The following is a 23,957-nucleotide window of genomic DNA, read 5'->3' as shown; positions in this document are numbered from 1 at the left end:
ACAGGGTGACAGAGCTGTTCTGGAATGTCTCCCAGCTGACAAGAAGTACACCGGGTCTGTTTCCCTCCATCTCCCTCAAGGTACACATCACTGTTCTCACTGGTCACACACGGAGTGCTGCTTCCAGGACTTCCCATCCCGGGGGGTCTAAAGCATGGACTTCACATGGCCTCGTAGGCAGGAGCTTACTCTTAACATCCAACCTAACGATTTTTAGCAGGGCTGGAAACAAAGGAACTGACCATCACTCAGTCACATCATGTTAAGTAAATGAAGGGTTACTGTAATACACTGCTTTGACTTTTTCCTGAAAATCATGCTGAGGACTCAAGCCTTAAATAAGTAACAAGTTTTTTTATTTTGTAAGAAAGACAGTGCTGCTTTTCTTCCAATTGCGAGAACAATTATTTTCTTTCAAAACAGCACTAGGAAAAGCTATTCTCGGGGAAATTCTAAATCCCAGAGTTACTCCAGTTAACACTAGGAAACAGTCAACCTACTAATTTCTAGGCTGTGGCCAGAAACATATTTTTACACCTATTCTCACACACAGACACAGAAGAAAAAAGATGAAAGTTCAGAACTAACTCAAATGGAACCCACCCATTTATTTATGTCTTCTACAACTTACACATAATAGTTAACAGCACTGAAAAGACATCCCAAAATTGTTAGTACTCAGTTATGTAAACTTAAAAATACTGTCAATTCAAACAAGGACTTTTAGAAACATCCTGTCTTAATGTAAGGAAATCACCAGTCATCTGTGGATGGCAGATTCCATCCACTCAAAGAAAGGAAATCCACCTTGCAAACGAATTTCTCTATGGCAGCACGGTTCCCTTTGAAATTCCTTACACAGTAGTGTGTTTAGACATGACCGTAAATTTCTTTTACTTCCTCCAGAACAGATGAGGAGAAAAGAAGTTTGGCCCATCTTAGACCAAACTGGAAATATTTTGTTGGTTTTTCCCCACAAATGATTTATCTTTTAATGAATACTGTAAAAAGTGCCTTTTGAGAGTAGTTTTTTTAAACATAAGAGGCACTTCCTGAATTAAGTAAGCTAAAGAAATACTTTTTATCAGCTTCATCGTTATCCAAAAATGAGGTCTGTAGCCACCAACATTAGCAGGACAAATATACTTATAACAAATGGCTTAAATGTATAGATAAAAACGCCGACTGATACTGTCAGGGTGCCCCGCAGTTTGACAGATCAAATCTTATTTTCATTCTTAAATCCCATGAAGAAGTGATATCACTGACTTGCATTCACCGGTGAGCAAATTGATTAATCCCTCTCTATAGAAATCTCGACTCTTGATTACACCTATCAGACGTTAAGCAGCATTATTCTAGAGTGACAACACTTGACAAATTCCCCAACCATTTTTCTCAGCCTTTGTGGCCCTGCTAGCTTGTATTAACCCTGATGAAAAATTAATTTTCCTTATCTTCTTCTAAACCCCAAAATCCAAATCCGCCAAACTGGCAACTCTTTCTGTATAGGTATTATGAAAACCTCTAAAAGATTAATTGCATGTCTTCAGGTGACATTAAATTAATTTCTGTACTCATGACAGACATGTGATACTCCACGCTGAGAGGACAGATAACATTGTCGGGACACACGGAAGGACAGTGGTTGGGGTCCCAGGGCAGCCTCTTATGAATTCTCCTGCTGATAAGGCCTACTTCACTGTCACAACGCTGCTGATCTGCAGCCCACAGACCTCACGGAACAGGTTCCTATTAACTGCAACAATACTGGGTCTAGCCTGTGATCTTTAGAAAGCTCACTCAGAATCTGGACAATAAATGATCTGCATGCTACACAAAGTTTCTCAACGCCAATGCATTTAAGGCTCTATTTTGTCTTTGAGACTACTGTTTAAAGGAGAAGAGAATAGAAATAATGTTCTTCTCCAGGCTCCTGGGTCAATCCCCTAATTAAACTGCTGCAGTATGATACAAGGTGAGAACAATTCACATGTGCAGTGTTCACCTAGTCTCTGCAATAAACTATCCTTACGTAACGGCAAGCATGCAAAACGTGTAAGCAGCAACTTAAACCTAAAACGCTTCCTAATTCCAGTAAGAGGTCTACATCGGCTGAACTGAAACAAACCCCGTTAAGATTGAAGGCACCGCCCAAGGGCTGGGCTTCCTGGAGAAAGGAAAAGGACCCCAGAGGCAGGTACACCGATCTCTCCGTAGGGCGATACCACAGCCCACTGACACAAGTGCTCTCGCTCTCAACATTCTACCTTTCTGAGACTAGGCAGGTTTGGGGAAACCGCTCAAAGGCAAAATTAACTGGCCTTTGGAGAAACAAGCAAGGTGCTAGGCCGACAAGGCGTCTCCAGTTTCCCAGGACGGGCAGCGGAGAAGGACCTCCTTCAGAGTGCGGGGCGACTTCCCTGTGCAGAGGACCTGGCTCACGGTCTAGCCAGCTGCTTGACGTGAGGACAGGGAAAGCACCCAGGTCACTGGAGGAAGCAGATTCCTTCTCTGTTGGAGAAGGTGGGGGAGCAAATCCTGATTCCTAATTACAGATGAACTATTTCTGATTTAACCACTCATCTCACTCGGAAACACTATATCCATAAAAACACCTATAAATGAATGTGCAGACATTTTGATTCATTAAGACTGATTTCTGTCCTCTAATGAACTGCAGTCCACTTCGCCCAAATGAAGAGGTCACGTGTTTAAGAATGATTAAAAAATCATGTCTCTAGAAGTTATCAGTTCTTCCCACTAAAGTATTTCAAAGTTCTTAAAATTTTACCATACAGCGGCTTCTCCTCCAAGAAAAGTCTAGAATACACATCTTACCAAACAAGTGACTGACTGTTCAAGACACATGACCCATTCTTCCTCGGGCCTATGTTTCTGCCTTCCCACCATCTGTGCTCACCAGTGCCTCTAACAGGGAAATGATCAGGAGACACAAGAGACCACTCTGCCTACCGGAGAGGGACGGACGGCAGGGTGAGGGGGGCCGTGGTCCCCGAGCCGGGAGCCAGGCCACTGCCCCCGCCCCGTCTGCCCAGGCAGGGCGTCTCCTGGCTCTCCTCCTCGTGTCAGCGTGGTTTCCCAAGCTCAGCCTCCCAGTCACAAGCCCACTGCAGTCCTGTCCTTGACTGCCTCGTTTCTGATGCACTTCCACCAGACCTGCTTTATCCTGGTCCTCTAGAATGTTCTCGGCTCCCGGCTACTGCGTGAAACCATGGCATCAAGTCAGCTTCTGCCAGAAACCAGTGAGCTGCTCAGCGGAGCCCTCCGGCCCTGGGCAGACAGCTGGCTGCTTGATGGAATGACGCCCGCGCCGTCAGACTTGCCCTGCCTCGGCCTGGGGCTCCCTGAGAACAAGGCCTCGCCAAAGAGCAGCCCAATGAGATGCGGAACGGCCCCGCCTTGTAAACGGAGCAGAGGAGGAGGGTGGGAGCAGACTGTAAACTTCAGCACGGAAGGGCGGCCACAAGAACTGACAAGGATTAACACTACTTTTGGTGTTAACGTTGCTTACTAGAGAGGGCTTCCTTGGTGGCTCCACCTGTCAAGCAGACTGCATTTGATCCCTGGGTGGGGACGATCCCCTGGAGGAGGGAATGGCAACCTACTCCAGCATTCTTGCCTGAGAATCCCACGGACAGAGGAGCCTGCTACAGCCCATGGGTCACAGAGAGCTGGGATTCGACTGAGCACGCACACATAGCAACCTTGTGTTGTCGGCAACGACCTATGTGTTGTCATCAACAGATGCTTCTTAAATAACACACTTGAAACTGTCCTAAATTAAATTCAGAGACAAAAAATGAACTGAGGAGGAAACCCAGCCCCAGTCAGGAGCACTGGCCGGGACACGCTCCGAGGGAGGGCGGGGCCGGGGGCGCACAGAGGCTGCGCCGGGAGCCCGGGCGTGTGCCTGTGGGCCGGGCAGAGACAGAGACCGCACCACCGCAGGAGCAGCAGCCGACCGCAGGACCGCAGGACCACCGGCAGGCAGCGGGCGGGGCCGCTTCCACCTCCGCTGGGACTCCCCTCAGACCAGAGTCCCCAAGGCGTGAGCCAACACTGCTATCTCCAGTAAGTCTAGTAAATCTTACACTATTTTTGCAACATCTCTTAAATTGAGATTATATTTTATCAAAATAAAATGCCTCTACTCCACAAAAAAGGATCAGGATTGTATATATTTTACCTCCTGTACCACCTCTAAAGAAAATCTGACAATAACTTTCGAGGAAGAAAAAATCTACAAATGCAGGGCAACCCCCTGCAAGCCAAGAGCCCCACACAAACTAGGCCCTTCGACGTGAAGCATTCTGACAGCCTCTGAAAAATAAAACGTGCTCTCCAGCCCAGACAGCTGGCTCCGCTGCTGGGGTACTGCGTGCTTCTCTCCCTGTGTGGCTCCTCACTTAATTTACTGCAAATTCTCAACATTCTCATCACCTCAATCAGGATAAAGCAGCTGAATGCCCAACCTGCTTTCACTTTATCTTAAAGAATAGTTGTGTCCGACTCTGCGACCCCGTGGCCTGTAGCTCGCCAGGCTCCTCTGTCCACGGGATTTCCCAGGCAAGAATATGGAGTGGGTCGCCATTTCCTCCTCCAGCAAAGAACAGTGGAAGAACGCATTCTTCCAGCCCTTAACTAAAGGAGAAGGCAGTAATACTGAGCATTCCTGAGTAACACAGGAAAGCACCTCAGCACCAGTGGCTGAGAGCCCGGGCCTCAGGAATAACGCAGGTACTGACCAGCGCCCGGGGCTGGGCCCGGGCACTCGCCTCCCCGGGTCACACTGGTGCTCGTGCAGACCAGTGACCCGACACATACACCTCACAGGCTCCCTGGTTCCCCTAAACTGGAAGACAGAGCTGTGGGCCTAATTACACTCCTGAATTTCGCCTGGCACATGCTTGTTCTTTCTTTTTTCTGGTGTTTAATCACAAATCATGGCTAGGGAGGACTACAGTAAGTTACACTGAACAGTCTGTATTTTTATATATGCTCAGTCAGTACCTGAGGAGCTTCTCTGGACTATGTGCTGGTTATGAACAGTTATGATGATGGGAGGAGCGGCGTGCCACGGGGCTTACAGGATCTTAGCTCCCGGACCAGGGACGGAAGCCGGGCCCTCAGCAGCAAGGGTGGAGTCCTAACCACTGGTCCACCAAGGGACATCTGCAGTTATGATTTAACAAGATTGCTCTCTTTTGGTTTCTGAGAATTAAATACTTTAAAAAGTAGCTTTCTGAGAAGTGAGCAAATGGAGAATATTCCTATGTTTTAAGTAATAAAAATAGAACCATTCCATCAAATGCAATTTTTCAAGTTGATTACAATTTTCGAGGAGGCACATTAAATTTTAGAAGCAACAGTTAACAATACGTAACACTCTTTAAAAGCAGTGTTAATCTGTTCCTTTTTAAGTCTCACCTAACAAATCCAGACAATAAAATATAAGTGCGGGAAAACAAAAATTCACAGAGAGATTTCATGTGCCTAATAACAACAGGTCTCTTTAAATTTCAAGTTCCCTTCATGATTTCAACCCAAAGTTTTAAATAAAAATCTGACCCACTCTGATTTATACAGAAATGTTCTAAGACACATTTACAGCACAGAGCAAGTCCCAGCCACCCTCCACCGGGGTACACCGCCATCCACTTCGACATACCAGGCTAGTGGCCAGGTGGTACCAGGCCACTCCACATCATCCCTCCAGCCCTGACACCACTCACCACTCAGGGTACTCTGTTCTACCTCCAAACACCTCCTAAAATTCTCAGGGCTGGTCGCCACCAACCAGGGTTGGCAAGCGACATGAAACACCACCACTCCCTTACTCTAGAAAGCCCCCTAAAGATGTTCTGAATCAACTCTGATTACCGTATACTTACTGGAAACAGTAGACTATTCTCCCTAACTTAGAACTAAAGAACACGTGGGGAAAAGGAACAGCAAAAACAACTATTATAAACAGCAGTAAAGAGCACAAGATTCAGAGGCCTCACTCTACCAGTTAGTAGCTGAGTGGCCCTGGGCAACTAATATAACCTCTCCGACACTCAACTTACTTAACTGTAAAAGGTAAATAATAGAGCTAACCTGTGAGGGTGCTGTGACTACATGCTAAGCAGCAACTGTGCTTGATAAGCAGTATGCTTGATAATACTTGATAAGCAGTAGCCACCACTTATTACATGGCATAAAATCAGGGAATGTGTTTCTAGACGGGGCCTTAGGAGCATTCTGAAAAGAAAATGGACATTTATAAAGTAACTTCTCTGTGTTAGAAAGGTCCCAAAGAAGTAAATAAGAGACCAGCACCCAGCCACGGGTCTCTCTCACCCACAGCCCTGTCATTTTCACCTCGCCCCACCCTCGTGCACATACGTGTGCATTCTGCCCTGGTGACAAGAGCCTCAATCTCCAAGCTCCACACACATAACTTCAGGACGGCCAACACCACACACAATGCCAAGACCGCCCTCGAAGAAAGTGAGGGACAGCTCTGCGAGCTTTCAACCCAGACCACGACCCTGCTCACCTGACTGCCAACATCAAGAAAGACTCTTTGTTCCGTCCTTCCTGCAAACACTTCCCATGTCCACAACGCATTAGCTCTAACAAAGAGGAACAAGACAGAAAGACCAGAGTCTCCTTGGATGATCAGTATGAATGAAAATCACTTTAAAAACAACATGATTAATGAAAGGGCTGACTGAAAAACCTCATCTTAAGACTCAGGCTCTTTCACCTTTCAAAAAACTCAACTTAGATAAATTATTTAATTAGAGATAATGAAATACGGAAAATGACAAAAAGAGAAGTTCTTGTTGATTCACCATTGCCTCACAGGTAAAAGCTCGCCTAGAGAAACCTAATTTAAGTTATAATATATTTTCAATTTGTATATCAGAATAAGACTGCCAAGAAAATTCTATTTTCCTAACAATTCTGTAGATGCATATTTTGACTCTGATCACCACCAGCGCATAATTTCTAAACAGCTTTATGTACCATGATAGTTCAGTGTCCTGTATGGAGACCAATGAACGCAAAGAATAATTTAATTAATACATTAGATGCCAGTTTAGGTTAAAAAAAAAGTGACGGAAATAAAACCCTCTGAAGAGTACATTTCTCTAGGAAATCTTATAAACAAAACATATATTTTTGCACTAACAGAAGGTGAAGAAGGCCTGGAATCATAGCAAAATACAAGAACATGGACTGACAGTGAGATGCTTTTATTAAACAAGTAATTATAAACCTGAAATGCATAAGTAGTAATCTCCATAGATACAATATACGAGTCAGTCCTCCCAGAGAGGAAGCCCCTGGTGGACCCTCACCAGGGTGGCCAGATCAGCTCCAGGTACACAGCACAGCACAGCCCTGGGCATGAACGCCGCAGTCCCTGCACGGGGACAAAGGCCAGCAGGGGCAGAATAAGAGGGAAAATGACAGCGTACTTAGCACTTAAACTGCCTCCTTTTTGCACAATGGGTATGTTCTCTTATCAACAGTTCCTACCCACCAAAATACACACACACACACACACACACACCTATACAGCAGCAAAAACCCAGGACATGAGGGAAACACTGTTCTACTCCAGAGAGATGCAAACAAGAGACCACTATCCTCTGAAAAGGTGGAAGTTGCCAATATGGAGGCATTACTAGAATAAAAAATCTTAATTCACAGAACATGTTGGGTAACTTAAAACTTAAGGATTAAGAAGAACTATAAAACCACTTCAACGTTTAGCAGATAACTACTTGCATGTAAAATTCCTCTTTTGTTTTCCTGTGTATTGTAAAATCATACAGCATGATTTTAGAATATGATCTGATATAAAAACCATGTTTTCCATCAGAGCAAAAGAGAAAAAATGGAAGCAGATAAACTCTTCTGAAGACAAGGCGCTCATCAGTGGAAGACTGCCCGCAACAGCAGAGCCGTGCCCTGCACCTCCTAGCCCCCCAAAGCCCAGAGCGCACCAGCCCGCAGGGCGCCAGGTGACTGCCCAGGCAAAAGGCCCGCTCCCACCCTCGGCCCCAGGGCCCACCCTCTAAGTTTATGACTCCAGGAAAAACAGGAGACGCTGACAAAGACTAGGATTAAAACAAGGTCAGAAGCAAGGGGCCTCAAAGGTGCTGGAAACTGATGAACACTTGGGTTTTCATCTAGAGGTAAAACAATCTGATACAACACAGGCCAGCTACTTATCAACATTCTGAATGACAACGAATGGAGGTGAGAAAAAACAGATTTGGTCTATCAAAAATTTTCTTATGAAATTTGAAACACTTCCATCTTCAGCATACAAGCTAAGAAACAAAAGCAGTGGAAACCTGATTAACGGGCTAAGGACGAGGTGCCCCTAATTCAGTAAGGCAAATGACTCCACACTCCTTGCACTTCCTAGTGGTCCTGCTTCCCTGGAGGTGCTGAGAATCTGAGGCCCTTTACTTTTCCTACAGGATTCCCAGGTGGCACTAGCAGTAAAGAACTCGCCTGCCAACGCAGGAGACATAAGAGACATGGGTTGGACATCTTTCCCTGGGTTGGAAAGATCCCCTAGAGGAGGGAATGGCAACGCACGCCGGTATTCTTGTTTGGAGAGTATCATGGACAGAGGAGCCTGGTGGGCTACAGTCCATGGGGTCACACAGACTCAGACACGACTGAAGCGACTTAGCATGCATGCACTTTTCCTACTATAAATAATGTGTGGTTAATTCATTACAATTAAAGCAAAAGATGGGCGTACCTTCTATAGTAAGTAAAGACTACACAGCAGGGTTAAGAAAGTAAAGACTACACGCCAGGGTTAAGAAAGCACCAGGTGGCTCAGTGGTAAAGAATCGCCTGCAATGAAGACAACGCAAGTTCAATCCCTGGGTCAGGAAGATCCCCTGGAGAAGGAAATGACAACCCATTCCAGTATTCCTGCCTGGGAAACTTCATGGACAAAAGAGCCTGGCCGGCTACACAGCCCATGGGGTCGCAGAGTTGGACATGACTGAGTGACTGAACAGCATCAGCATTCTACTGGGTTGACAGGAGGATCTCCTGCAGCGGGGTCTATCTGCATCCTGTCTGCTCCCTTTAAGCGCTGGGATTATCCAGACTGCAAAGGCAGGCTGCAGCTGCTGTGCCTCACTACAGACGCGCCAAGACGGGCACCGAGCTAAGGTGAGGAGGGGAGCGAGGTGTGCCCCGCTTCTGAAGCAGGCCATGGGAAGATCCCCCATGATTTCACGTTAGGGTTCTGTCGATCCCCTCTTTCCTCAAACAGGGATGGGGGGATGGAGCAACCAGCCTGAACTGGAAGACAGGGAAATGGTGTTTGGGACAAAGCTGCTTCAAAGCAACACACACTGCCCCCTCCCCACCCACTGACACTCACTGAATCTAAAGCTACACGCAATAGATTATCTGTTCTGTGGTAAAGGAAATTTAATTTTTAAAACAAAATTGAGGATTGTACTATAAAGTATCTACAAAAAGAGGTTAAAAATTCTACAAAACTCCTAAATCAGGACTTTAGGAATTGTCACACTGATTTTCCACTAAGATTCAAGAGATCTGAAGCAGGGGTCCCAGCGGGAAGCAGCATCTCAAGGACCCTCCCACAGCACTTCAGGGGACAAGGGCTGCCCATGGGACTGCAGAGGGTGACCTGACCTCCCCTTCACAGACTCTCTGGGAGCTGGGACACACTCAAAGAAACACAGAGTCCAAGAGGCCCTGGTGACCTCGTCAACTTACCCCGCCTGACAACTTAATCACCCTGACCTTGGAGCTGACGTGCGGCCCGTCTCCACCGCCGCTGTTGGCCCGGTGCATGACAGTCCTTTTGGTGCCAGGCTTGGCCTCCGGGGGCCGGCCCTGGAGGGATGCAGCTCGAGCGGTCTGCGACGGGGGCGGCGGGCCCTCCCCGTCGGCGGGCTTTACCTGCAGGACTTTGTGCTGAGCTGGACTCTGAGGTATGGTTCTGGCCTGTCTCAAGTGTTTCAGTGGTTTCATCTGTTGTCCTGGATACTGTGTGTGAGCACCAGACGGCACAAACCCCGATGCTTTGGGTGGAACGTTTGCAATGGCCGCATCCTGGTTTTTCACCAGGAGTCTGTTTTTCACGTTGGGTCTGACCGGAGGCCCCGGGAAGGGGAGCAGCGGGTTACCGTTGGCGGGCGGCAGGGCGGGCGTCTGCTCGGTGGGTGCGGCGGGGGCGGGCGGGGCGCAGAGCTGCTGCTGCTGGGCCAGCCTCTCGAGCAGCTCCTTCTTCCGGGCGCCCGCCTGCTGCTGCCGCCGCAGCTCTTTCTGCTTCAGGATCTCCTCTCGCAGGCGCTTCTGCTCCTCTATCTTCAGGCGGTACAGCCGCGTCTCCTCATCTTCATCAGGAGACTGCAACCAGAAACACACGTGCTTTACTCTGGAGTACGAGGCAAGCTACAGTTCCAGTCTGTTTCAACAAACTTAAGAAAAGGCACTTTCTAAAAACCCTTTAATTCAGGATCTGAAAGAAACCATTCAAATCTGCCTATAGACTTTAAGTGGAACTCCTTCCCCGGGGGAGGGAAAAAAAAAATTTACACAGCTAAAGCTAATTTGGAAAATCTTATCAGAATATTAAAAATGAAATAATGTAAATTTCCACTCATTTACAACTTTAAATCAATTAAACTATTCATTTATGGTATCAAAATATGTTTGAAATGGAAACTGCAACAGCAGGGAGGCCCTGCTGTCACACAGGCTTTATCTGGCTCTTCTCTGACGAACCAACAAAAGGTGGGGTGTAAATGACCTGAAAGGACCTGATTAGAACTATTGATTTTTTGTACAGAATTTTCAGTCTGATCTCAAACTCATTTGTCACAGAATAATTGCTTATAATGAACAGCCAAGTCAATCTCTCTGACCTTGAACTCATGCACTCTCCTCAGAATCAAAATGCTGCCAATTGCAGTATTGGAATATTAATGGTATATAAGGGATGCCTTTAATATGCCAGCCTCAAACCATTCTATCAAAAGAATCTTTATATAAAGTCCAATAATTTTCAAAAAAAAAAAAAAGGCATTCAGAGAGGAAACTTTATTAGAAGTTAAGCATTTTTAAAATTGTAATAATTTTCTTTCAAAAAGTCATAGATATCATCACTCACAGACCCTTTCCAAGAGAATGTAATAGGGTTTAATCTACCCAGAATTCACTGTTAACAAATAAACCTTACGAGTTTGGAATTAAGAGACCAAAGCTTCCCTCATAGCTCACTCGGTAAAGAATTTGCCTGCACTGCAAGAAACCCGGGTTTGATCCCTGGGTTGGGAAGATCCCCTGGAAAAGGGAATAGCAACCCACTCCAGTATTCTTGCTTGGAGAATCCCATGGACAGAGGAGCCTGGCAGGCTACAGTTCCATGGGGCTGCAAGAATCAGACACGACTTAGCAACTAAACCACCACCATAAGACTAAAACATCGCTGAAGAGTTGCCTGGCGCCCCAGGGCCCACGCACTGGACCTACAAGACACAGAGCCAGGGCCTCACTCCCTGCATCTCAGGAGCAGCTCTGACAACTCAGTCATCTAACGTCAAACAGCAAATCTGAAGCTAGAGGAGGGCTACACGGAGCTGGAAGTGACACCAGGGGGAAGAGAGGAAACCAGAGGTTCAAAAAGCCCAAGAGCCAGGCTGTTTTGGGGCAGCAGTAACAGGAGCAGAGGGCCACTATTTCAGAGGCAGGAAGCTAACACCCGCTCGGGTTTTTCCCCACGGAATCGAACAACAGTTAAAGTATGTTCAAGAATAGAGGTAGAAATATTTCAAAATAGACCTGTCCTTTATTATGTCATTATCAACTGTGTGAATATAAGAGAAATCACATTTCACATTTACCTAAGCAAAATAAATAGAAGACTTTAAAAAGAAAAAAAAAAAAAACCACCACACAAAAAACTGTACTCCTGGTTCCACTCCACTTACACTGTGGCCACCTGCAAGTTCCATTTCATGCACAAGTGCCCGTTCTCCTCTAGAGAAGACGTCTTCAGAAGCCTGCTTGAACCAACTACTATGGAAGGGACGGACAGATGTGGCCAACACTATGCCTAAAAGGCCACGCTTCTCATTTTGGCCACTGTCATTATAAAAGTGTACGTGACCTCACTTTTCTGAGCCAGATCCGTTTATACATGAGTTAGGAACTACCTACATAAACTAAAAGCAAGATAAAAACTGTCAGCAAAGATTTCTAAATTATCCCAGTCCACTTTGTAAATCTACATTATTCTTTCATATATTGATTTTAAAACCATAACGCCACCCCTGTTCTAATCAGATGTTTTTAAATGTTAACTCAGTATTTTTACCTTATACTTACACTTCTGATTTAGAAGTATCACCTTAACAGCTGCTACAGTAACTTATTAGAAGACAGTCTAATAAGACACGACCTGCTTGCGTCCTTACCTGAGGAAACTCTTTGCGCCGCTCCTCTTTTATACATTAAGGTGCTACACGGCACTTCTTTCTCACATTCTAACACTACTACAGAACTAGCATGACTTTCACATACAGGTCTTCTGCCGCCTCTCTGACACATACGCCCAACAGCGTGGGACACGTGAGCTAACAGGCTCAGAGCTGCTCTGCTGGCGACGGCAGCAGGCTCTTCAGGGGTGTGCCCTGGCCTGCACCACACTGAACACCCAGGCTTTGTGAGAGCTGCATCGCACTGGGGGAGACAGCGCCCAGCCTCCGCGTCTGTAACTCTAGGGGGAGCCCAGAGGGGACCCCAACTGCAGGGAAGCAGTAGACAAGCGCACTCAACACCTGGACAGGAGACCAATGGACAGAAGGGGCTCGTCCGAGGAATAAGCTAATAAATTTTTACTAATGTAAAGAAATTTTCTAAAAATTTTAAGCTTCGTGACTAATACTGCATTAATACTGAGCTGCCTCTAAGCAAAACACAACCAAGCAGTCAAAACTATATCAAATAACATCTCAATTTGAAATCACACAGAATACTGACTTTCATTTTTATTTATTCTTACATATGTATACCTACTTTGAAGTCAGCAATAATATAGACAATTCCAAACAAAATACGCCCACCCCCAACTTACCTAAAGGTCCAAAGAAAAACTGGTCCTATGTTCTGGTAGTTCACAGTGTAAAAGCAGAACAAGTCGCAGGAACGGAAGAGTGTGTGTCAGGGGTCAGCTAACTCAGGCCATGAGCCACACTCGGCCCAGCACCGGACTCTTCACACAGAGAGCTCACAGCACACAGCCATGCCCGCCCATGTAGGAGCTGTCTACAACCGCTTCTGTGCTAAACCTGCAGAGCTGAGCCATTCTGAGCGACCATCCGGACTGTAAAGCCCGAAATATTTATCATCTGGGCCTTTTAGACAAGTAGTCTGCTAAGATTCCTGATATACAAGGATTCTGCAACATAGAACTGCAACTATATAAATATATAAACACAATCTAAGACAGGGCCAGTGAGAATGAAACTATCTTCTATGAATATGGTGGTTAGGTTACAAGGAGGAGCCGGTGAAAACAAAGTGGGAAGATTCTGGGAAGAACACACTGGATGCTAAGTGTGTTCTAAGCAGGTCAGAAGTACTTACCTTTTACCTAAGAAGTACGGGTTGATTATAAGATCTCCCTGTTTGAGACGAAGTATTGTTTTTAATTAAAAAGAAAAAAAAAAAGCCCCACCTCTGGTTCTGTCTTTGCTTCCTCTTTAGGCTGACCCACGGGGCTAAGTGGCTTGACTCTCCCTTCAGTCTTCCCCTGCGCGTTCCTGGGCCCCACCCCGGGCCTCGAGGGCGGAGACGTGCTCATGATGGGTTTCACTTGAGCGGCAGGTGTGGAGGAGCAGCGACTGGTACTCATCTCTATAACATGAGATGGCGCGATCGGTAATTCACGCAAATTACTATTTCTCGGAGCAGTTGGCTGCATTTGTTGCATTGGTCGCTTGGTTACATTCTGAGAAGTAGTGTTCTGTCACAAGAAGAAAGAAATTGTAATTACAACTGGAAACTCAGGAGAAGAAACTGGGCACATTAGATTAATTCTGACTGAGTAAGTGACTTCTCTTTTGGGAGGCAGACACTGTCCCACTGGTAAACATTTTCCTCCTACATAAATGTCTCTTGCTCTGTGTAGCAGCATACCCTACAGCTAAGCCCTGGGGCTGGGAAAGGCATCATGCCGGCAGGCGGACAGCTTCCTCTTTATGGACATCACACCAGATGACTGCAGCAGGTGCCTTACAGGACTGGGACAGTTTTAACAGAATCAACAGAGCAACAGGGACCCTCCTGCATGAGGAGTCAGCTGGGTCACTGGCACCCCAGTACTGACCACGGTGCCAGTACTGTGGACCCCCACGGTCAACAGGCCCCCAAATTCCGGGTAGAACAAGGAACAAAGCATTAAGCTAGTGCCCTAAAAAACTACACTCTGGAGGAGAAAGAGGCCCAAAGGTTTCATCAGAGAGGACACGTCAGTCATGTTCGTTCTCTGGATTCGCAACAGACCCCACACCTGGAGGAGCGTGCGGATCTGTGAGAGGCCAGGAGGGAGTGCCCCAAGCGGCACAGCTCAAGGCTGGGGGCACCGTCTGCCACTAACCCTGTACGGTGAAGTCCAGGGGACAAGGCACCCTCTTTCCAGACCTAGAAATTCTTTCCATTTCTCATATCACTTTAGTCTCAATGTCACTCAAAGAAAAACACAGCGTTGCTTCCCTGGCAGTTCAGACAGTAAAGAATCCACCTTCAATGGAAGCAACCTGGGTTCGATCCCTGAGTGGGGAAGATCCCCTGGAGAAGCAAACGGCAACCCGCTCCAGTGTTCTTGCCTGGAAAATCTCATGGACAGAGGAGCCTGCTGGGCTACAGTCCACGGGGTCACAGAGAGTCGGACATGACTGAAGTGACTTAGCATGTGTGCATCTAATGGGGGACAAGATAGTAATGATGACTAATCTTTGAATTTCAAAGCAACACGCATCTTCTAGCCTCTCTCAATGCCCGACAAGCCAGACATCTGCTGACAGCACCTGAATCAGTGCGGCTCTCCCCCACGATTAAGCTCCACGAAGGCAGGAAATGTGTCTCTTTTGTGCACTGCTCTATTGCCAGGAACTAGAGTAACGCCTGACAACAAAAGATATTCAATAAATTCTTTCTGAATTCGCTCACATCTGCATTAGTTGCCCAAGGAGTTAGAGACAATCTTGGTACCAAGTAATAAACCACTGGCAAAGGTAGGATGACTATCACCCAAGAATATTTTCTAAAGTTATGTGTCAATCAATAACCTCATCTATCACCACAGAAACAGGCAGATACACCAAAGTCCTGTGCCAGAACAGGTGGCCCCGGAGCCGGCCGAGGACACGGGACACTTACGTGCCGCAGCCCCGGGCGCTGGGGGCACGGCATCCGGCTGCTGCTGGGCTGAGGCTGGGCCGCCGGCATGTGAGGCCTGAACTGGGGCTGGGCCACGGGCATCAGCGGCGGGGGCGGCACGGAGAGGTGATGGTGGTGCTGCTGCGGCTGGTGCGGAGGCTGGTGCGGCGGGGGCGGCTGCAGCGGCGGCTGCAGCGGGGGCTGCAGCGGGGGCTGCGGCTGCGGCTGCGGCTGGTGTGGCGGGGGCAGCGGGGGGTGCAGCGGCCCCTTCCAGGCAGAAGAGAGAGAGGACAGTTTACCACCTGTGAACTACTCACCTTCCAGTGCAGCCACTTCCCTAAAAACCCCAACACCAGAAGGAACTTCAAGTGGCACTAAAATTCCATTTTAGATTGGTTGATGAAGGTGAATGATACCTTAAAGGCAGTAATAAGCCAAAAGCTACTCTCTGGCATTTTACATTTGCTCTAAACCCTCAAATTCTGAAATTCCAGGAATGTATCCTAAGGAAACAACTAAGAAGGAAGGAAACACAGCCTCAAGGATGTGGCAACACTCTTTCTAAACACCCAAGTACTGAAAGCAATCAATGAGTGCCTGAGCCAGGACCAGCAAGGTAATGTCAACCTGTGCAGTAGTGAAAGATACTCCACCACCACGAGAGATGGCAATAAGGAGCTAACAGGGGAAAGAAAGCATCACGAGGATGCAAGCACCGGAAGACTGAGAAATGTGTCACCCCAACGCCAGGGGTAACTGTTTCTAGATGGTGGAACCAAAGTGAACCCATGCCTGTGGTGGTAAAATAGAGGAGTCCTAATCACTGGTCCACCAAGGAATTCCCAAATTATATTTTTTTAATAAAATAATTTAGGAAGAAAAATTTCATCTTACTTTAACATCTTAAGAAATAACCATTTACCTGTTTTTATTTTAGGTACATATTCTATGTGGTTTCTATATAACTGGTTCAAGCATATCATCATCACACACCTTAACAGTAAACTTAAAACATGAGATGAAACATTCTGGGTAAGAGCAGACTCCAGCAGCTGATGAAAAAACCCACCAGCAGAGGGCACTCAAATCTCTCAAATAATGAGGCAGCAGCAACCGGTTTCTCCCCACTACACACTGGAGGAACGTGATCTGACAAAGAAGCTGACTTCCTGTTAACCTTCTGAGAATCTCGCAGTGATAAGCGAAGGTATTATCAAAACATGTCCTAATTTTATTAGTAGTATATAGAACATCCTTTACAAAATCTTAACACTGAATTTTTTCATTTCCCCCAAAAATGACAATCACTACGTCCATTTTTCCTATGGTTAAGAAAATAAGCAATATTAAGAAAGCTGTCTTAATCAAGAGTACATTAAGTTTAACACCCTTGTTCTTTAAACACTCTCCACATCTCAGAAGACTAGAATGAAAATGTGGAGCTTGTCCTTCGGATTCTGAAACACAAGTCACTCACCTGCAGACTGGGCTGCGTGTGGGTGGGCAGGAAGGGCTGTCCGGGGCCCGGCAGGAAGGGCTGGCGAGGAGGGATGAAGGGCCTCGTGGCTGCGGACCCCGGCTGGCTGAAGTGCAGGAGCCCCACTGGCCCTGGCGGCTGGAGGGCTGGCCTCACGGGCCTCTCTCTGGGGAACACAGGCTGCTGCCCCTGCTGACTGAACGCTGGGCCGGGCTGGGTGAAGGGCAAGGGACTGGGCGTGGGCACAGGGTGACCACTGCTGAGGAGTGTGGGAGGAGGTGGCGGTGGGGGGGGACTTCGTTGCTCCAGGAAGAGATGGCTCGGGAACCTTGGCTCACCTGAAACTGAAGGGAGTTGCAACATTAACTACCTCTAGTTACACAGAACACTCTGCAGACATCAGCTTTATGTCCTACTAAGGACAAAAGTTAACCAGTGGTGATTGGGGGCGAGTGTCTGAAAAGAATTCTATATTTTGCTTATGTGTTTCTAGAATTGCTTCCTTAGTTATTTTCTACAGATGATGTCCTCCTTCATGTGAGATCTTCACATTTCAGATACCACTAATGTCCAATTTTAGCATCTGAAATGACAGGCAGGGCTATGGTACAAGCACCTGACACTTAACAAATCCCCGACCGGGAGCTGAGCAGGGTTTAAAGCATAAACACGGTCAGGCACATAGCCCCACACGGCTCTGCTCCTGTCCTCCACACCCTCCTTTACCTCCCAAGAAGAAAGGGTCTCGCTCCTGGGGTGGGGGCGGGGCCCTCCACTGGTCCTGAAGAGGAAGCCGAGGGGGCTGGCTGAAGTTGTTGGGGACGGGGCCAGGCGTGTGCTGCGGGAACTCCGGAGGGCCCTAAAGAACAACGGGAAAACAGGATGGAAGGCGGGGAAATAAACAGTAATGTTCAGAAAGGTCTATGTGTTTTCAGTTTTCCTCTGAAAACATCAAGTAACTGATCTCCTGCAGCCCCATCCCCATCTATATATATAACCTCATATTACAAAAAAGGTGCATTCTGTATATCTCTGCCATAATTAAACAGTCAACCATCAAAATGCAACACCTAAAAATTAATTCAATGTTTGCACAGTACTACAGAACCAGCAGAATATTATTTTTAAGCTTACTGAAATCCACACAATTATTGACCTTCTTGCCCATTATCTAAAAGACTAAATGTCTACTTCCAGCGTTCCTGACATTTATCTTCTCAAATGTGCTATTCTTTGCTACCTTTCTGACACAACCATAAGCCACAGCTATTACTTCAAAAGAAAAAGAAACTGAATGTGTACTGCAACAAAAATCAGCCATCTCTGATGAAACAGAAAATGTGAAAATGTTTAAGAAACCACATTATTACAAAAGAAATACTACAGTCAGATTCCACTGGCTAAATAATTCTAAACTCTTGCAGATTACCGTTTTTCAAGAACAACATATTACCAGTAGAACTTTACCAAAAAAACAAAAACTAAAATTACTTCTTTTTCAGCCAGTATTTTATAATAACTTTAAGTGAAATATCATCTATAAAAATTTTGAATCACTATATTGTATACCCAGAACTAATATTGTAAATCAACTATATCTCGATTCTTAAAAAGTCATTTTTCAGTTGGTTTTTCAAGTATTTACGGAGAGTTTTAAAAAACTACATTTACTTAAGAAAGCCCCACATTTTTTCCTTATTTTTCCAGAAATTCATTAATTATATATACTATCATCAAAATAATTTTCATTTAATAGCACTTCATTAAGTATTTCTCAACTTTAAAAAAAATCACATTTCCCATAAACTTGAAATTCTAAAGATTTTCCTGTCCTTTTATTACTAATACAACTAGCTAGTCTTTCTAAATGTGGCATTATATTACAATGTTGAAAACACTTTTGCAAACTACACTTGCTTTCCTTCTCTCTTTAAACAACTGCTCTATCCATAGTGTTTTAAGGATAATGCCAAACGAACACCATCACAAACCTGTAAGACCATTGGCTATATGACATCAACAAAATTTTATTTAGACACAAACATTACTTCATAAAAAGACACAGAGACATGTGGTCAGAAAGTCGCAAAGATGAAATTCTTGTAATCTGTGTCTATGTGGGTGAAAGTTAGGACATTCTCACCTTACAGTGTTTGACACCTGACATAAGGGAACAAACATCACTTCTCACTCTAGATAAAGGCATCAATTAAGATACAACTGAAGCAATAAATATCAGGAAGTGACAAATGTCAGATCTATAACTGAGAACACATAACCATATAAACTCAGACGAAATCATCACATCTTTGTGCCCCTAATAAAAGTATATATTTCTGTCACAATGTTAATTTGAAACTTCACTAATATGATGCTGTGATATGGATGCTCTTCAATACTTACTATTTTGCACTAATGCAATAATATGCTAGAAAAGCCTATTTCTAACAGCATCAGCTATCCTACACTGATACTGATTAAACCTGCACTAGGAATTTCGATGGACTTGCCTTCTTGTCTTCCACTGCCACTCCTTCCCCATTTTAAAACAACTTGTATTTTTGTGTGCAATGAAATATGTATTGATGCATTTACATGGATATTTTGTCAAGTAACTTAAAAAGAACAATTATTAATAAAGTATTTATGAAATACAACACTAGTATCCTGTCTATAGTTTTACAGACCTTCTTCCTCACATGTAAATGTATTTAAAAACTTTCTGGATGATAACATATTAGCAATCAAGGTCCAATCTTTTTTTTTAAATGCTTAAATCATTTTTCTTGGAGCGGCCCAGAAAATAAAATTTAAAATTGTCTGCCCTCTGTTTTATGGCAAGGTTTGACTGGTCATGCTGCCTCCAATCTGTGCAACGTGATACAGAAATTAGCAATGCTCACCTAAGTAAAACCGGGGTTCAACTATACAGCTTGCTTCCTCAAGCTATTATGGAGTATACTTGCCTGTCCCTCCTCTGGAAGAGGGAACACCAAGACAGAGTTTCCAAGAGCCCAACACAGAAGGGACAGATAAGAGACATTAACTATACCACAGCATAAAACAAGGTACTGGGTGTAAAATGTAACAGAAATCACTAAAATTTAAAGCCTTATAAAAATGAAACACATGCACTTTTCATGAGGTTTTAGCTTACAAATAGTAAAATATTAACACATACCTGAAGACAAGTAAAAAACATTTTCAACCTTCACAGCATCCTAAGAAATGTTAGCTCCCTTCAGATAACTGAGCTGGGATCACGTATAAGCCGGTGTGTGTGGCCTGCATCAGGTCACCAGGGCAGGGTCTGCCTGGATGCAGGTCTGGCGGGGCAGACAGCACCATGAGAGGCCTTCAGGAAAGCCACGTGGGTGTGGAAGTGCCATCGTTGGCAGGGGGACTGCTGTGCCAGGAAAGGCCCTCACTCGGGCCGGCCCACCCGTGTGCTGAGAAGGGGGCGTGAGACGCCTGGGCTGGACCCGAGGGGCTTCCTGGGGCTGTCACTGGGACCTGGGGTCAATGCCCTGCCTCCCCAGCTGGTCTGACAGCCCCGAGGGCGCGTGGTGGGAGAGCTGGGCACCACGTGAGGCCCACCGGAGTCGGCACCAAGGCTCGCGTCTGGGCGCCGTCACAAGAGGGAGAGAGAACCCCCCCTCCTTCCCAGCACTCCCAGCGCACTCCCGCCGTGCAGCGGCGGTGGACGCAGAGATCCGGCCACAGAGATCCACACAGGGGTCAAGTCACTCTGTGAAGCCGACATGAGCACCTGCTTCGCAGGCAGGACGGGCGGGGGACCGGACATGAGGGCCTCGGCCTCACTGCCCCAGCTCCCGCACTGCCCGTCGGGCCCCGTGCGGAGCCCTGCCCGCCTGAGCTCACCAATGCATGGTGAGAGGGGAGGGATGTGCCCTGCTTCACAGCCAAGGAAATCCAATCAAGTGACACCATTCTATTTTATTTTTTAATCATAGCTTTCAGCACCCAAGAAAAACAAGTTAAAATGCAGTAGGCGAAGTTTCAACGCATATAAGTCATCAAAATGACTGAATCTGGGGATTCTAAAAGTGACACTTTCCCAACTCAGACATGAAAATCACAGTTTATAATTTTTATGGAAAACATGAATTCTGGAAACCATCGCATTCTGTACAAACGTCCACATCCTGATTTCTTCAGGAAAACGTTCACTCTGTGCTTCTGTTTAAGCCAAAATGTGAGCCCTGTCATAAGCCCCCGATTCAGAAACTTCCTTTTCCCTGTCCCTCCTTCATTCTCCTGCAATGGTCTGTCCTGGGGCCGCACTGTTCCAGGAGACACTGTGTGCACCTGGGCCAAGGCAGGCCCCCAAGCTCGCGTCCCCACAGACCCCCCAGCACTGCTGGGTGGAGCTCTATACACACCTCGTCAGACCCCCTCTAAGCTTCCACTTTCTCTTGACCAGCCCAGCAGCGTCCCTCACAGCTTCCCTGCTCCTGGCCAGCCCTCCCACTGCCCGGGATACTCTCCCATCCTCCCACCCCTCGGGATTCCTCCTCAGCTGCACCTCCATCCAGAGAATTTTCTGCCATGAATCATGTGCTCAAGGCTAACTTTTAGCAGCAGTCTACCTGTTAGAAATTTTCATTCTCATTCTGTTACTGCGTTTGGCCAGTTTCCACATAAAAAATAGGAACAATATGCTGAACTACAACAGCAGCTGGAACTATTACACTACTGATTTGCTGACAAGCTTTCAATCTGAACTACAGTTAGCACACTTCAGGACTCACAACTCATTAGCTGTATCAGTCACTGTTATGCTAGTGAGTTGACAAAAGAGGACAGAGAGACGGTATCAGAAAGAAGAACGGGAAGAGTAAAAAGCATTCTCTGACAAACAGAGACAGTTCTGTAAGGCTATTTCCACTCACCCCCTCAGTGCTGTTTCGGGTGAATCACTGGAAAGCAGCATCACGCATGGGAACTTAGTATCACTAACTTAAAACTCTCACCGGTCCCCACAAGAAGTAAGACAAAGCTTACCTTCCATTGCTCAGAAGCACTGTTCTCAGAGCCCCTCGTCCAGGGCTTCCCGCACCCCACCCAGCCCAGCTCACTTCACACGAGGTCTGCGTGCTGCCGGCTGTACCGTCAACACCAGGAAGGCGGAACTCAGCCCCACATGCCGAAGAATCACTCCAGAGCTGCCACCTCTGTCTCCGCTCAGCTCCCCAGAGGCCAGCAGTGGCGGATTCTGTCTTGCTTCCCTGATTCTGCTCACAGTTCAGAGAAGCTTGAAGAAGTTCCTAACTTTTCTGTCCTGACAATGAAGTCCCAATACTTCATACCACTTCTCTTATCAGGCTCACATCATGCTGGGAAAACACTCAGGCTTCCTCGGACATCTGCAGTTATTTATAAATTCTGCATTTTGTTTATAAATGCATCTTAGAGCCACAAGCCTCACCCCTGCAGATGAAGCTCTGAACGCACTGGTCATGTGGCTGCTGCAACAGGGCTTTTATAGCCTTCTCTCTCCTTCCGTCACACAGGTCCTTTCAAGTCCACCCAAGACAGGTTCTCTCACGACGGATTAGGCAAAGTGTTGGTGGACACACACACTGGCTTTCCCCACTGTAAGTTAGCAGGAAGCTTGCTACTTTTTGACTTTCACTTTGCAGAGGTGGAGATCAGGGCACACATGCTCTCCTCAACCCCTTCAGCCTTTCTTAAAAGGAAGCAGTTACAGAGTTACAAGAATGAGCTCAGAGGAGACTGATGTGGCTAGTTTTCACAAAAAATTTCAAGCTGCCTGAGGGTCTCTAAGCACTTTCAGATTTCCTGGGAGATTATTTTGAATATTTCTAACTTCAAAGGACAACTCTTGATATCAAACTGAACATACACTGGGTCGTAAACCTGGCCCCCCGGAATCCTCAGACTGTGATTCCCATGCCCCTCCCAAGCCCCCTTCCCTCTCACTGACCAGCCCTGCGCTGGCAGCGCACACAGGAGCACTCAGGGCTCTTCAGCAGTGACACGGGACAAGGCCCCCAGTCCTTTCTGCGTCAGTCGTGTCACCCGGAGCTTTGACTCCCAACGATCCTCAGCCCAGAGCATCCGTGACGGAGACAGCGGACTCCAGTGCCGGGCTGACAGGCTCGGCCTGTGTCTTCCAGCCCCCCCACTACCATCACACTCACAGCCCAGCACCCACCGTCAAACCGCTCTGGGCCTTGGTTTCCGCATCTGCAGGACAGGGGGAAGACGAAGTACATGCAAGCAGCAAAAGCTCATCATGCCCGTCGTTTCCACCCTTCCATGGCACTTCTACAGACAGCGCTCCACCATGAACAAACGCATTCGAGTTGTATTAGCTTATTACAAATATAGTTAATAGTCACAGTGTGCTGTGCTGAGTCGCTCAGTCGTGCCAGACTCTTTGTGGCCCCGTGGACTGCAGCCCGCCAGGGTCCTCTGTCCATGGGATTTCCCAGGCAAGAACACTGGACTGGGTTGCCGTTTCCTCCCCCAGGGACTCTCTCTGACCAGGGAGGGAACTTCCGTCTCCTGCACTGACAGGCGGGCCCCTCCCAGGCGCTGAACCACCCGGCAAGAAGCTCAAGGGGTGAGTTTCCCTCTAACGTGAGGGAAGCCGGGCCCACAGCCCATCGAGAACGCCGCAGCACACCGAACACCCATTGCCAGGAAGCACAGTCAGGGGACGGCTGAGAGCCTCAGCAAGGGGAGAAAGGCAGGCAGAACATGCTGGCCGAGGAGCCAGCAAGCGGCCCCAAAGTTCCTGAGCCTGGTGGATCCGGAGCACAGACAGGGCAGTCAGAACAGAGAGCCAAGACCGCCAGCCCCTGCACCTCCAACCTAACTTCAGGAGAGAAACGTGCTGTGACCTGCACATAATGATGTAATACCGTTAGAGAGAAGGTGACATGAACCTGGAGATGCGCATCCTCACCCTGCAACCACCTCCCTACGGTTAGAGAAGAAGGCCCTTCCCTGCAGAAAGAGACGG

The 23,957-nt window shown here is 46.8% G+C and overlaps 1 protein-coding gene across 7 annotated transcripts in view; it reads right to left on the bottom strand.

Moving 5' to 3' along the window:
- The window catches only part of RBM33 (RNA binding motif protein 33), a 109,921-nt gene that overhangs the window by 18,504 nt on the left and 67,460 nt on the right, over nucleotides 1-23,957 (bottom strand). For all 7 annotated transcript variants that reach the window (XM_043463972.1, XM_043463970.1, XM_043463967.1 and 4 more), the window contains 5 exons: nucleotides 17,672-17,804; nucleotides 16,946-17,289; nucleotides 15,469-15,735; nucleotides 13,766-14,053; nucleotides 9,799-10,434 (listed from right to left, as the gene is read on the bottom strand). In XM_043463972.1, coding sequence (XP_043319907.1) covers nucleotides 9,799-10,434; nucleotides 13,766-14,053; nucleotides 15,469-15,735; nucleotides 16,946-17,289; nucleotides 17,672-17,804 — 1,668 coding nt within the window. The remainder of the gene's footprint in view (nucleotides 1-9,798; nucleotides 10,435-13,765; nucleotides 14,054-15,468; nucleotides 15,736-16,945; nucleotides 17,290-17,671; nucleotides 17,805-23,957) is intronic.

The sequence above is a fragment of the Cervus canadensis genome, chromosome 3 (genome assembly GCF_019320065.1).
Source record: "Cervus canadensis isolate Bull #8, Minnesota chromosome 3, ASM1932006v1, whole genome shotgun sequence".
NCBI classification, from domain to species: Eukaryota; Metazoa; Chordata; class Mammalia; order Artiodactyla; family Cervidae; genus Cervus; species Cervus canadensis.
The sequence above is the reverse complement of the archived record's forward strand: the minus strand, read 5'-3'. Positions and strand labels throughout refer to the sequence as shown.